Raw genomic sequence first — 14334 nt, forward strand, 5'->3', positions numbered from 1 at the left:
TTCAATTTGGCCAGAACGGTGACCTTTAAATGAAGAATAGCAACTATTTGAGACAGGCTATACATACAGTATTTTATTTAATCCCCACACGATCTCCACTTTAAAGATGAGAAAACAGGTTTGATGTTGTAAAGAGATTTGCTGCCATTAAATCAAGATAAAATGGTTGGCGACGGAGCTTGGAGTCAAACCCACGAATTTCCACAGCTGCCTCTAATAAATGACTACAAATACCAGCATCCTTTGTAATGCCCCAATGCGCAAACGCACTATCCCCAAGGGCCTGGCTCCTTGGCTCTCGGCCCCCACTTCCCAGTCCTAGAGGTTGGCGCGAACACCCAATCAGATGCTGCCGCTCCCTGTTCCCCACCAATGGGGAGGCTGTTGCTAACGTACCGGTTATATTTTTAGCTCTCCAGTGCTCTGGAACCCTGAGTCGGAGGGGTCTCGCGGCTGGGGTGGAACTGCCGACGCGAGGAGAGGGGAGGGGAGGGGAGGGGAAGGGGAGGAGATGGAGGTGGAGAAGGAGGAACAAGACGGGGAGGGGTGAAGCGCGGCTAAGCGAAAGGGCCATGTCTGTGACGCTCTGGCACTCGCTGACGCACAAGCAAGTAGTCCCTGGAGGTGCCCCAGGGGCTGGAGCGCACAGTTTGGGGGATGGGAGCTCTCCGGCTCAGGCTCCCTCCCCTTTTCTGTCCCCTTGGAGTTTGCCCTCCAGTCCAGCGTTTCTCCACAGCAAAGAAAGTGCACTTAAACCCCCACGCTACCGTTGCTCCCTGCCCTTGCCAAAAAAGTGATCAAGGAAAAAAAAAAAACTGCAAACCGTTCGTAGCTGGAAACTTTCGGATCTCGCCATCCCACGTGGGTCTGGCGGCTGCCTTTGGGCTGGAACCATCGGGAATGAGACTAAAGATCGGGGGTGGGGAGAGAGCTGGGGGGTGGGGAGAGAGCTGGGGAATAGGCGACTAAAGAAGGGATGGGAAGACTTCAGGCGCAAGCTCTCAGCGGCCCCGGGCTTCACCACCTGGCAGTCCACTCCTCCTGTGACCTCACTGGGCACAGGCCTCCCTACCCCCAACTCCGCGCCGGGCACAGTCACAAAGTAGCCGCGTGGCCGCAGCCCGGGCCCGGGGGCCAAGCGCGCGGCTCTGGCGCGCCGGGTCCCGGGTTCAACGAATCTGGGTCTGTTGTCGGGTGCGCGAGCGCGGCGCCTCTGGAACGGGCAGGCGCCAGCCCCGCCAGCGGGGGCTCTCACTGAAGGAAACGTGGCTGTGGTGCCGCTTAGGGGGTCGCCGACGGGGGAGAACCCAGGGGGACGTCCGCCGCGGGGCCGAGCCGCGCCCGGAGCCTGCGGGGACGCGCTCGCGCGCCTGCGCGGAGCCGGCGCTAGCCCCGTCCTCCCGCGAGGTTAACGGGCGCCGGAGGCGGCGAATGGAAGGTTCATGTGTCCGTCTGCTCCTTTTCCTGGCCTTCTGGGCTCTCCTCGCTCCCTCTTCCTCCCGCTCTGCCCGGGCCCAGGTTTTCCCCTCGCCCTCCCCTCGACGAGGCACGAGGAGCTCGGGAGATTCGGGCCCAGCCGAGTTGACAAAGGTCCGAAACATTTCCAGAGTTCAGTCGTCCCCTCAGCTCCCCCACCCGCGAAGAGACCGTAACTGGGGCGGTGCGAGCGCCACGGGGAAGGTCGGACGCCCAGAGCCGGGGGGACTCGGCGAGGTGGCCTGCGAGGACGGTTTGGGCGAGCATTCGAACCGTCGGCGCCGGGGCAGGTGCAGGGCGGAAGCCACAGCGGGGAAACTCCCTTCCCCGCGACACCCATTCATCCAACACACCTGACGTGAGCACCCGAGTCCCAGGCCAGGTCCTTGCCTGCCCGAGCTCGCTGTCTACCTAGGGAAACCCTTTAGACGACGAGCATGATTTTGAGGGGTTTGGCACATGAATAACCACGAAGCGGCGTCGTGATAGGGAGGGGAGGCGCACCGCGTCACACAGGCCGGCCAGAGGCAGCCTTGGAGACATTTGAGCCATCTGAGAGATGAGACAAACGAGCTAGCCACAAAGGAAGGGACGAGGGCGGCGGCCAGAAGCCCTGCTCTCCGAGGCCCACGCGCCGGGATGGGTTAAGCCGCCCGCCGGCTGGGAAGTAGTCCCGGCCCGGAGACTGGCCCCGCCCCTGCAGGGCGGAGGGACGCATCACGCAGGGGTGGGGAAGCCGGATCCGTGCGCAGGGTTGCTAAGGGTGAAACTTTTCATTGACTTCGCTCACTTCGGGCCGGGGCGCGGGAAGGTGTTGGTCGTCGGCGGAGAGAAGCGAGTGGCTCGGGCGACGCGGGGCCAGAAGGGCGAGACCGTCCGCCGGCCACAGCCCGGACCGTCTTCCGCGCCGCGACACGAGCCACCATCCGGTCCTCCATCCCCGCGCCGTCGCCGCCGGCCGGCCCGCCCGCACTCGGTCCCCCGCCGCTGAGCCCGACCTCCAAAAATCCAAAAGAATTATAATTGAGAGTCATAACCCATAACCCCCTCACTCGCCCCCCAATCGTCAACGAAGAAAAGGACACATCGGCCCCGGGTCGGCAGTGCCCGGGAAGGGAGAGCGACCCCCGCCCCGCGCCTAGGACCACCCTGGAAGGAGAAGCCTCCCGGCGGCCGGCCCACCGCCCCGCCGCCGCCGCCGCGGAGACCCAAGTGAGTGAGTGGGGGGCGTGCGGGCGGGGGCGCCCCCGAGACCCAACAGGCCAGACGTCTTCCCCCACCCCCGCCCCACTCCCGCTCTTCTCTTTGCTGGACGCTCCACGTTGCTGTCGCACCCCCCTCCCCCCTTACACCTGGCCAACATTTTCTTTTCCCCTTTCATCCCCCCACTGGACCCCAGCTTTTCCCCGTGCCCCTCTTTCCCTCACGTTCTCTCTCATCCTGGGGTATCCCATAGCCCCCTTCTCTCCCACTCAAGTGTGGCCACCTCCTGGGCGGGGTGCATTTCCTCCCTTCTTCGCCTCCCTCCGTTCTTAATATCCTAGAGAGTCGCTAGATTTTCCTTGTTCCCCCACGAAAGCGTAACTCCCACCACCATTAGATAAATAAATCAGAGGAAGGAAGGGGATTCGGGCCTTGTTTTTCTGCTTCTCTTCCCGTGTACGGGGAAGGAGGGTGGTAATAATTAATAGGGTTTATTTTTGGCCCTGTGGAGCCTGAGGGATGGAGGGTGGACACCCCCCTTCTGGAGCGGTCAGTGGTGACTGTCCTCTGGCCGCCAAGCCAGAATTCACCATTTTGGCTTTGAGCTCTGTATCCTCTTTAGTGTTTTAAGGGAAAACTGGGCCGAAAAAAAAGTACCCTTACAGCAGTATCAGTGAGTAGATTGATTGACCCTGGTGAGGTGCCCTGCTCCTAAGCTCCTGTCCAGGGGATGGACTGTGCCCTTGACCAAGAAGGAGGGAGCCGAGAGAGGAGGGGCAGCTGGCAGCCCTTTCCCACCCACTAGAGGAACCAGGACCCAACATAGCAGGCGTCAACTTGGGGGCTAGCCGAGGGGGTTCCCGGGTGTCTGCTCAATATCGAACCTTTTTTTCCCCTTCCTTCCCACCCTACCCTGGGAGTGGGTCCCTCATCTTTGATTTAACAGCAGAAAAACACCCCTAGTGCGTTCTTGGGTGCCTGCCTCCATCCCCCTCTTAAGTGGAGGAGGAAAGAAGCTTGTGTGGGAGGAAGGATTAGGGAGGTTTAACACCCTGCAGGGGAGCTTTGCCGAGGATCTGGTAAGTCTGGTCCATAGAGCAGGTCTTGTAGTGAGAGGAGACTCACAAACAATTTTAAGTATTAGAAGATGTTGTCCAGGTGTCAGATGTACAGTTTTTTCCTTCCCTGCCCGGGAACTCTTTCCCATTACCTAGCCGGGTCTGGTTACTCGGACTTGGATTAGAAGAGGGGTGAGGCTTGGGCCTGCTGGCGTCTGGCCTTCTGATTGTCGGCCCGGCATCTCCCCGCAGCTTAAAACTGGGGATTTCTTTGGCCGAGAGGACGGGAGAACTGGGTTTAATTCCTGCCTTTCCATTCCTGGCTGTGAGGGTGCTACAGCGGAGCCCGCAGGGCGTTAAGTGAAAAGGCTCTTTTCTCTTTCAATCCACCGTCCCTACAGCAACTCCAAAGGGAAACCACCAGCCCAAGGAATACAGATTAACTGGCAGGGGTTGGGAAGGGGTGGGGGATATGACCCTATCTATCCCAGCCTACCGCCTTCACCCAGAAAAAACTCATTAGAAGCTGATCCTTAAATCAACACTCATGCAAGGCAGTGAAGAGGGATGAAGGAAGAAAAGTTCAGTTTCTTGGGAAGCTGAGACATGGATATGGTGGGCGATACAATACGGGGAGTAGGCCTTAGGGGCAGATTTATATAAAATGCATCAGGCGGGGGGCGGGGGCGGGGGGGGGGGGGGCGCCCGTCCGGCACAGCGCGCATGTGCATCGGAAACTTTTCCTCGGCCCTCCCACCCACCGCCTGCTCCCCTTAGTGGGCATGCGTAGTTCCCCAGCGGAGTCTTCGCAAAGTATGCAGGGAAGTGTAGTGTGCAGAGAAAGTAGGTCTTTTGCTCCAACCTGAGCGTGAGGTTTTTGAAGACTACAATTCCCAGAGTGTAGAGTGCACCTTTGCTCCCGGCCTCCCCGTGTACGCTGGGGTTCAGTGAAGTCTTCCCAGCTTTAGAGGAATGCGGAGTGCCCTGGAAAGGGCTTTTTTTTTGTTCTTCTTCTTGTTCTTTCCCCCCCTCTCACCACCCCTGCCCCGCTCAGCTTGTGGGATTTTAGTTTCCCGACCAGGAATCAGGCCCTAGACAGTGAGAGCGAGGAGTCCTAACCACTGGACCACCAGGGAATTCCCAGAAGGGCCCTCTTCGTTGGAAGGAGTCTTGTGGTCAGACTTGGGCTTGCACAGTCCATGTTTGGGGGAGTAGATGTGAGACACTGGGCGGGGTGGTGCAGGCAGTCGGCACAAGTTCTGGCAGCCTTTCAACCACACCCGCCTGTCTAGGCCACGGCCTCCTGGACCAGTGGGGTGGGGCCATCCCCTGTCCCGCCAGAGCCGGGCTCTCACTGCCCAGCACCGGGTCTGTGACCCTTACTGGCCTTGTCAAAATTGAGGACCCTGAGTCCTCTTTCCACTCGCATTTGAATCTGGTAGTGCTTGATTGTCCTATGCTTTGGATGTTAAGGCTTGAGGTGCCTGAATATTTTACAGGTACTCAGGGTTTGAGAGCCCAGTCGGTTTCCTCACTATCTATCCCTCCTTTTCCCCTTTAAAACATAATTTTTTCTTCCTGAAAACCGCCCTTCGATTTTTTGTCAGAAGTTCCTTGGAGTCTCCATTACCATATTGTTGACTTGCAGCCGCCTTCCAGCCTTTCTCTTCCCCCTTTTTTGACCTTCTCTTGAGCACTTACTCCTTTAAAACACAAGTCAACACAGACATCAGAATCCGGAATGAACTTTGTTGCTGGAAGTAAAGCAAGTGAAGAAGGATAAGATTCTAAATAAAAGCGGACAGACTTTTACTCTCGTGTTTGCAACTTTTTAATATATTGACAAAAGGTGAATTTTGCTATTGTTAAGCATTTTACCTTTTTGCCACATTTCTGGCCTTTTGCACCTGAGTCAGGGTTGGAAAAAGTCTTTTTGAGTCCTCGTCTGTGGCTTAACTTGAAACTACTTGTTCCTTTTATTGAAGGGTGGTTATTTTTAAGCTTTCTAATTTCACCACATTGTATGAATATTTAATATATAAGCTCTAGAATTTGTCCAATAGCCTTAAAAAAAATGAACAAACTGATCTGAGTGGTCACTCCTATCTTTATCAGAGACAGCACCAGTGCTTTAATCCTCTGTTCCATAAGCTTCTTGAAGTCAAAATTAGAGCCTGAGCTGATAGAGCAGAAAATCTCATTCTGGTTGTCGGGCATTTTTGAAAGGTTCCACCCCACAGCCATCTGGCCTGGCCTGTTCTCCAATTAAAGAAGCAAAGGTGGCATTACAGACTTCCTTATTTGTGCAGCAGCATCACTGAGGTATAAATTGGTGTGCAGCTTTAGTTGCTTATGCTGCAGAAAATGGTTAGCTAGGCAGGGCTGATGACAGTGATTCTATTGTATTTTGGGGTGGGAGGCTTATTTCCCAATGACTTTGGCCTGCATTTAAAATACTCCCATTTTGAGGCTGAACTGTTCAGGGGAGGTGACTTGGAAGGCAGTTATGCAGCAGAGTTTGAGAAAGCATGGAAGGGTATAGGAGCCCTTTGGACCGCGTGGCCTACAAGAGGCCATGTGGTGCCTTGGGAGAAGTGTCATATGTCGTGTTGAAGTTTTACTTTTCAAAAATACTTTGAAGACACTGGGGTCTTTAACCCCAGACCCGTTCTTGGGAACCAGTGCCAACTTTCTTCACAACTTTTTAGTCTTCTACGTGTTGGACACTTCTAGTGGGCCACTGTGGCCCTTAGAGACCTTTGTTGTTGAGGGGAGGCCCATGGTCCTGGTGGCTAGCTTTGCATCTGGTGATGAACCCAATCCTCGTAAACAGAAAGCTCCTTATTTTTATCATTCTTCTTTGCTTTAAACCTAGAAGGACCCTGGGCTTGATCTTTGGTGACCATGAATAGACATTTGAAGACATGTGGAGATTGAGTCTGGGATACATGGGGAGACAAGGGTCACCTGAATCCTGAGCCTCCCTTGGGAGTAGCCATGCTTGCGGCACTTCTTTTGACGCACCCATGTGATCCTTTGTCTACTCAGACCTGGAATGAGGGTGGGATTAGACTTAGCCAGGGTCATCAGATACTCCAGATTTACCCAGTGCATTTTCTCTGATATTCACCCCCAGAGAGCTTTGCTTGAGGGTTCAGTCCTTAAAATGCCCCCTGAGCCATGGCCCCAGGCCTTAGAATTACAGTATAGTGAACTGGGGCAGGTGTTCAAAATCTCAAGATCCTCCAGCCTAGAATTAGTACCTGGACATTCTGTGCTGGACCCAGAAGGGATTTTAATCAAAATCCAGCTCCAGGGACAGAAGATGCCCTTGACAGATGGTGGATCAGTCTTGTCTCTGTGCTGAGCTCAGCAGCACATTCTCACCCAGAGGTCTGGTTAGGAACATGTTCCAGCTCTGATGGCCCTTTTCAGTTCAGTTCTCCCACGGCATGAGCCTGGATCTGTCCTTTTGGAGAAAGTGAGGAGATTAGGATACTGGCTCTCAGGACCTCATAGATCATCTTCCTGAGAAATGAGGCTGGCCCAGACCTCAGGAATAAATCTTTTTGACCTCTGTGGATCTGGCTGTGAAAGAATCCCAAAATAACAAGCTGAGTGTTTATGTTGGGCTGCCTCCTCTCCAGGGATCTCCAAACACTTGATATCTGGTCTGGTGCCAAGGACAGGTGGTCAGACAGTCCCTGGGGGACTGAGTGATGATGGGTCCCCAGCTGGAGGCTGTAGGGTGATGGAAAATTTCTTCTCTCTGCCCCCCTCATCACCTAGACTCTAGCCAGAAACTACAGAGATTTCCCTCAGGCCATGCCAGTACTGCTCTTAAGGCTTTGTTGGCCCACAGCGCCTGCTTCCCTCTCCTTTCCTCTGCTTCCCTGGGCAGCCCCTAGTCAGCAGTTCCCTTGTTGGTCCATGCCTCTGATTGTGACAGGTCTTGAGTTTTTCCTGGGGATCATGCTCCAGTCTCCATTCTTGGAGGCTGTCCGGATGGAAATGCTTGCCTTGGTTACACTGTTCTGCAAAAAAATCAGTTCTGCAAACCCAGAGTGAGCCAGAGAGCACACACGCCCAAGGAACCCAGGATAACAAATTGAATGTGCCTGGAGTCCCAGCCTCCCGTGAGAAGTTGGCAGTGCTACGTCCTGTTTCAGTGACCTGTATCCCTTTCCATTTAAGGCGGAAAACTAAAGAGCTTAAACTCCTGTGTTGGCCTATGACAGTTTGGGAGTGCGCCTTCACCAAGATATTGCAGAGACAACTTAGCAAGAGCCTTCTCTTCTCCATCTGATTCAGGAGCTCCATTTTTTTGGTGTCACTCATAGTGACCTGAATTCTCAAAATAGTGGAAACCACAGTACCCCTATTTCTCTAGAATTACTTAAAAATATTTATCAAGTGCCTACTAAAATATCACGTTACTGATGAAACTAAGGCTCAGAAAAAAGTGACTTGCCCGCAGTCACACCTATAAGTGGAGCAGAAATGGGACCCTGGGTCTGTGGTCCAGAGTTGGTGCTTTTCTGTCTGATCCCCCCCCCCCCCCGCCCCCAGGTTTCTGCATATCTACTCATGAAGCCTTTCTCATTTCTCAGAGTTGTCTGGAGCCCACGGCTGCCCACCTTACATTTCCTACCACTGCCCTTGGTGTGTACACGTGCCTGCGCTGATTCTCTGCCTAGGAAAGGACCATGCAGCTGGAGATCAAAGTGGCCCTGAACTTCATCATCTCCTACCTGTACAACAAGCTGCCCCGGCGCCGGGCAGACCTGTTTGGTGAGGAGCTAGAACGACTCTTGAAAAAGAAATATGAAGGCCACTGGTACCCTGACAAGCCACTGAAGGGCTCTGGTTTCCGCTGTGTCCACATCGGGGAGATAGTGGACCCCGTGGTGGAGCTGGCCGCCAAGCGGAGTGGCCTGGCGGTGGAGGATGTGCGGGCCAACGTGCCCGAGGAGCTGAGCGTCTGGATCGACCCTTTCGAGGTGTCCTACCAGATTGGTGAGAAGGGGGCTGTAAAAGTGCTGTACCTGGATGACAGTGAGGGCTGTGTCGCCCCAGAGCTGGACAAGGAGATCAAGAGCAGCTTCAACCCTGATGCCCAGGTGTTTGTGCCCATCGGCAGCCAGGACAGCTCCCTGTCCAACTCCCCGTCGCCATCCTTTGGCCAGTCGCCCAGCCCCACCTTCATCCCCCGCTCCGCCCAGCCCATCACTTTTACCACCGCCTCCTTCGCAGCCACCAAGTTTGGCTCCACCAAGATGAAGAAGGGCGGTGGGGCAGTGGGTGGGGGTGGGGTGGCCAGCAGCGGGGCAAGTGGCCAGCAGCCCCCACAGCAGCAGCCTCGCATGGCCCGCTCTCCCACCAACAACCTGCTGAAGCAGAAGAGCCTCTCTTTGTCTCTGCATTCACTGAACTTCATCACCACCAACCCAGCCCCTCAATCACAGCTCTCACCCAATGCCAAGGAGTTCGTGTACAACGGCGGTGGCTCTCCCAGCCTCTTCTGTGATGGGGCCGATGGCCAAGGCAGTGGCACTCCGGTCCCCTTTGGGGGCAGTGGGGCTGGCAGCTGCAACAACAGCAGCTTCGACATGGCCCAGGTGTTTGGAGGGGGCGCCAACAGCCTCTTCCTGGAGAAGACGCCCTTTGTGGAAGGCCTCAGCTACAACCTGAACACCATGCAGTATCCCAGCCAGCCCTTCCAGCCCGTCGTGCTGGCCAACTGACCACCCACCTGCCCACGGGGCCAGGAGCACCCAAGACCACAGAAAAGAGAAAGGAAAGGAAAGGCCAAAAAAAAGAGGAAAAGAAAAATATACAAAAAGATTTCCAATCTTCTCATTCTAACGTCTAGAAACAAGATCCAGCCCAGGCATGGAGTGGGAGGGGCTCCTGAGGCACCGAATCGTGTTTAACTCAGCCCCTCTGCTGTTTTCCTGCCTGCCTCTGATTTATTTGGTTGGTTTGGGTTTTATATTTCTTTTTTTTTTTCTTTTTTTCTTTTTTACATGTAGTTTTCTATATAACATCTTTAATTAGTGGCTTCCTGTGCTAAGAATGGTCCAGATGTGAATTGCTGCTCCCGCTCGCTCCCTCCCTCCCTCCCTCCCTCCCTCCTTCACACGCCTGGTTTAGGGTTGGTGTGTCCAAGCTCATAGGGAAGGAAGAACCGCAGCTGGGGCCTGGCCCTCCTCAGCATAGGGAGAGACTGCCTCGTGTCACTGCCTCCATCACCCAGCTGTCCTCTCACTCAAAGCCATCCAACCTCAGCAGGCCTTCTCAGGCCCTGCCACCCAAATAGGTCTTTCTCCAGCCCCCGCTCCCTCTCAGGCCTGGGCCCTGGGGAGCTGCCAGTGGCCACTTGACACCCTCCCCCTTGCGCTGATGTCTGTGACTCCAGGGAGGTCAGCACTCTGTCTGGTGTCCCTTTCATCTCTGTCCTGTGGCCCCACGCCACCATTCCCACCTGGCCCAGACCATCACCGAGGCCCTGGAGACCCAGCCATTGGCACACGTGGCCTCCCTCATGTAGCCCTTTCTTCGCTGGGCCTGAGGTTGTGGGCAGGGAGGTGGGGTGTGTGCAGGTGTGCGTGTGCGTGCGTGCGTTGCGTGGTTTGCTGTCCTGTTTTAAAGGATTCCGAGCCATGTGAAACTTCCCCTCTGGATGGGACTGCGAGTTGCAGCAAGTGCTTATTTGTGAGGTTGGGGAGTGGGCTGGGGGTGGGTTGTCAGTTCTTTTGTGGGGTGGTTCACGTGGGGTGAGACTGTGGCTGAGCCTGACACTCCCAGGGGAAAGCACTGCAGAAGGAACTGGATTCCAGACTGCGGAGGGATCTGCACTTTTGTTCATTTTTGACCAAAAAAAAAGGAAAAAAGGAAAAAAAAAGGTTAGCTGTGAGGGACTGAGGGAATAACCAGCTTCTGATACCTAAGAGAAGTCCCTGGGCTCAGACCCTCTTGTTGTGTGACCTTAGCCCAGGGTGGGAAATGCTCACCTGAGCACCCTGGGGGTGAGAGTTTTGGGTCAGTGCCTGTAGTGGGCAGTCCTAAGCCTTGAATTGAGACTTTGGTCTTTGGGTTGTAGATGTTTTAGTACATTTCTTCCGCTGCCTGCTTGAGAACCTCTTGGTACCTCTTGCCATCCCCTCACTGCTCAACCTGGGGCCCTGATGCTGTGAGGAATGGTCTCGGGCAGGCTGGGCTGGACAGGCGCTTGGCCATCGCGGGTGGCGTGTTTGTACTGTTGAAGAGCCCGCCCCACCTTTGCTGGAGAGAAGTTGTTTCTTCGACCCGACCCTAGTGGGCTAGTTTCCACGCCATGACGCTTTGGCAGGTGGGCACGTGGCATCAGGGCCCCCATCCCCAGAAAGTACCAAAGCCCTTGGCACCCCACCTTCTCCTCCCTAGTGACCCCAAGTGGGCAACTGCTGTGGCAGTGGGTCCGGCCCAGACACACACTGCCAGCCTCCTCTCCCTGCAGTGGGCACCAGCTCTACCTCCCCGAGCAGGGTAACGCCCTGGCTCCTCGGCCCAGCACCATCTGTCCCCCTAGACGTCTCAGGGGCCAGGCCAGTCTGGGCCACCCTCTCCCTAGTCCTCAGCTCCCGCACAGGTGACAGGCCCAGGCCGCTCTGGGAAAGGTTGGATGCTGCCTTATGCCCCCTTCCAGCCCCTCCTCCCACACACACACAGGCACCCACCACGCCCTGGTCGGCTTGTTCCTCACCACATACAGGGGAGGGGGAGACCAACCCCATAGTGTCTTTTGAAATACGAAGAAAAATGTGTGTTCAGGAGCACGACTCCTGTGCTGGGCTCTTGGGCCTACTTCAGTCTGTCTGTATCAAATCTAGGCATTTTTGCTTCAATTTTATTTTTTTTAAGAAAACAAAACAAAAACCTGCACTAATTTACCTGGTTTCGTAGGAAAACGTTTTTCTTTTTTTTTTATTTTTTACATTTTTTGGTGTCCGTTTGTATTGAATAATTTGCTACATTTGTAAAATGTAAGAGGTATATATAATATATGTATATTTCTAACGTAAAAAAACGTAATTTTTTTCTTTTCAAGATTTTTTCTTAAAAAGAGGAGAGAAAGATATTTTTTCAGGAAAAACAAACTTTAAAATAAAAAAAGAGGAGAATAAAACCTATTTCTCCCCTTTCCCCATCCTCTCTCTGTCTACCCCTCTTTCCCAGGAACAAATCAAAAGGTGGCTCTTGTAAAGAATGTAAACTTTTAGTCCAGAATGATGTCTTTTTCTCAATGCAGTGGGCTGTAGATTCTCTAGTTTGACCCCTAGGGATGGGAAGGGGGACACTGAGGCAACATGGAGAGGAGCTTGGGGGAGCAGGGTAATGAACTTGTTTTCTTTAGTGAAGGAGGAATACAATCAGGCGTTTTGTATTCAGAATGTTGTGCAATATTTTGGAATGGAACATTGGTGTGTTTAGAGATTTAGTTTAAAAACAAAACAAAAAGATTGATCAAATCTGTACAGTTTATATTGTTCCAGATTTTTTTAAGTTTGTATTAAAAGCATGATATATAATAACCTTCTGCTTGCTCCCTGCTTGTTTTGTTTCTGGGGCCCCTTTTGGGATGGGGAGAGCTGGAGCGACCCAGCCCCTGTTAACTTCACGACACGATTGGTCAGCCTCACCTGACCCCTGGATGGGCATAGTGTCACGGGCCCCTTTTCCAGCAGCACAGGACACTTCAGGGTGCCCACTTCCACGGGGCCTTTTCCACACTGGAAGCAGATTCCATGTGGTTGGGAACTGCCCCTGTTCCCTCTGCGGACAGGTGGTGTGCATAGGACATACCTCTTGACAGAAAGGCAGTCAAGGGAGAGATCAGCCTCCAGCCCTCTCTGCATCTAGTATTTGGCCACCACAGACCACTAGACCCTTAGGAGTGGGCAAGGATGAGAAGAGCCTACCTAGGTCAGGTTCCATCCAAAAATGATGCCCTTGTCTTGGCTGGCCAATTCTGGAGTTGCTTCAGGGGTGAGGTAGCCTGCCTGAGCCTGGGGCTGGGGAGGAACTCAGCCGTTTCCTCCCTCTTCCTTGGTACCCGGTGCCTCCTCCCCAGCAGTGATGCACATCAGCCCCACAAGGCCCATGGGTTGAAGAGGGCAGCTAGGTTATTTGTTGAACCTTCTTTTATCCTCACAACAACATGGTGATAACAGGTATCCTCTCCATGGGACAACTGAGAAATGGGCTCCAAGTTAGATTACCTGCTAAACTGATAAGACTAGTAAATGGGGAAGCTGAGATTTTGACTCGTGTGAACTCATGTATAAAACTATGGTAACTGCTATGGAAGAGTGACACTGGGGGCCGTGGTGGGAGGGCTAATCTTGCCACCTCCATCCAGGCTGGGCCAGGGGGCAAGCAGCTCTTCTGGGGCATCAACAGGATGGGGGTTTCCTCGGGCCCCTCACCCCCCCAAACAGGCCAACATCGGTCCCTCCCCACCCAAGTGCGCAAACTGGGCCTAGAAGCTCTCAGACCAGACATCCCGCATCTGCACAAGGTCCCAGGAGCTCTTGATATCTGGCCCTTCCATGGGCCGCTTCCCCCAACAGAACCTGTTGAGGAGAGAGAGGCCCCAGTCCAGGATGCCCAGGCCCGGCAGGGAAAAGGCCAGCCTGCCTCAGTGTCCCTGGGCACAGACTGCTCACTCACCTGTGGGCCCCAGGGCCCCTCACATACTCATTCCTATTTATGTTAATATAAATAAAACACCTAGCACAGGTCCTACTAGAGTAGCGGCCCGTCCCCACTCACACTCACCCATTCTCACTCCCTGTGCACATGCCGGGGAGCTGACAGGCCTAGGGGAGGCCCAGCTAAGGTGCCGAGACCATCTTCCCGGCCAGCCCCTCCAGCTGAAAGAATGGAGAGTCCAGATTTGAACAAACCTCCAAATTCTCCACAGCTCAGGCTCAGAAGTGACTCATTCATGCCTCCATTTATTCACCGACTGCTGGCTCTGAAGCGGCATGGTGGGGACCTGGGGGTGAGGGGAGAAAGAACATTCTGGTAGACACAGAGTTCCTCGGGGTAAAAAGGCTCATTTATTCACAAACATTCCACGAGCATGCACTGTCTGCCCTGGGAGCACAGGTGGGACAGCAGTTGCAGGACAGGTGTACAAGGGGGCCTGGGAGCCCAGGAATCAGGAGGCGGAGAAAAGCCAGGAAGGAGAAAAGCGAGGCCAAGTCCCCTCCCCAGGGACCGTGTCAGGAAGGTGCCCGTCAGGGAAGAGTCTACACGCTGCTCCCTGAGAAAACGAGGATTCCAATTCCAGCCCTGCCGCTCTCGAGCTGGGTGACCTCAAACAACCACTCCACCTACTCAGGCGCCTCAGTGCCCTCACCTCTAAAATGGGTATCATAATTAACCTACTTGTGAAGACTAAATGAAATAGTGAGTGGAAAGCGCTGAGCACTGTGGCTGGCCCAGGGTAAATAACAAGTATCATTTCATCATCAAGGCCATAATCATCCACCCTCAAACACCACCAGCCAACCCAGTCCAGGAGGCTTCCTTGAATCAGCAAACAGGCCAA

General features: G+C 54.2%; 1 protein-coding gene across 2 annotated transcripts; it reads left to right on the plus strand.

Moving 5' to 3' along the window:
• The first annotated feature begins 1941 nt into the window (after nt 1-1941).
• Nucleotides 1942-12311, plus strand: TOB2 (transducer of ERBB2, 2). Of its 2 annotated transcripts, none has more exons than XM_057741448.1 (2): nt 1942-2692; nt 8348-12311. In XM_057741448.1, exon 2 carries the CDS (start codon nt 8444-8446, stop codon nt 9479-9481), a length of 1038 nt encoding a protein of 345 aa, XP_057597431.1. In that variant the 5' UTR covers nt 1942-2692; nt 8348-8443; the 3' UTR covers nt 9482-12311. The 2 variants fall into 2 exon arrangements, with proteins under 2 accessions (XP_057597431.1, XP_057597430.1); XM_057741447.1 differs by having other exon boundaries at nt 1944-2688.
• Nucleotides 12312-14334: the final 2023 nt, after the last annotated feature.

This window comes from Hippopotamus amphibius, chromosome 7, assembly GCF_030028045.1.
Source record: "Hippopotamus amphibius kiboko isolate mHipAmp2 chromosome 7, mHipAmp2.hap2, whole genome shotgun sequence".
NCBI lineage: Eukaryota > Metazoa > Chordata > Mammalia > Artiodactyla > Hippopotamidae > Hippopotamus > Hippopotamus amphibius.

Coding starts and splice junctions, on each gene's coding strand:
- TOB2 (XM_057741448.1), top strand. CDS start 8,444: ATGCAGCTGGAGATCAAAGTGGCCCTGAACTTCATCATCTCCTACCTG.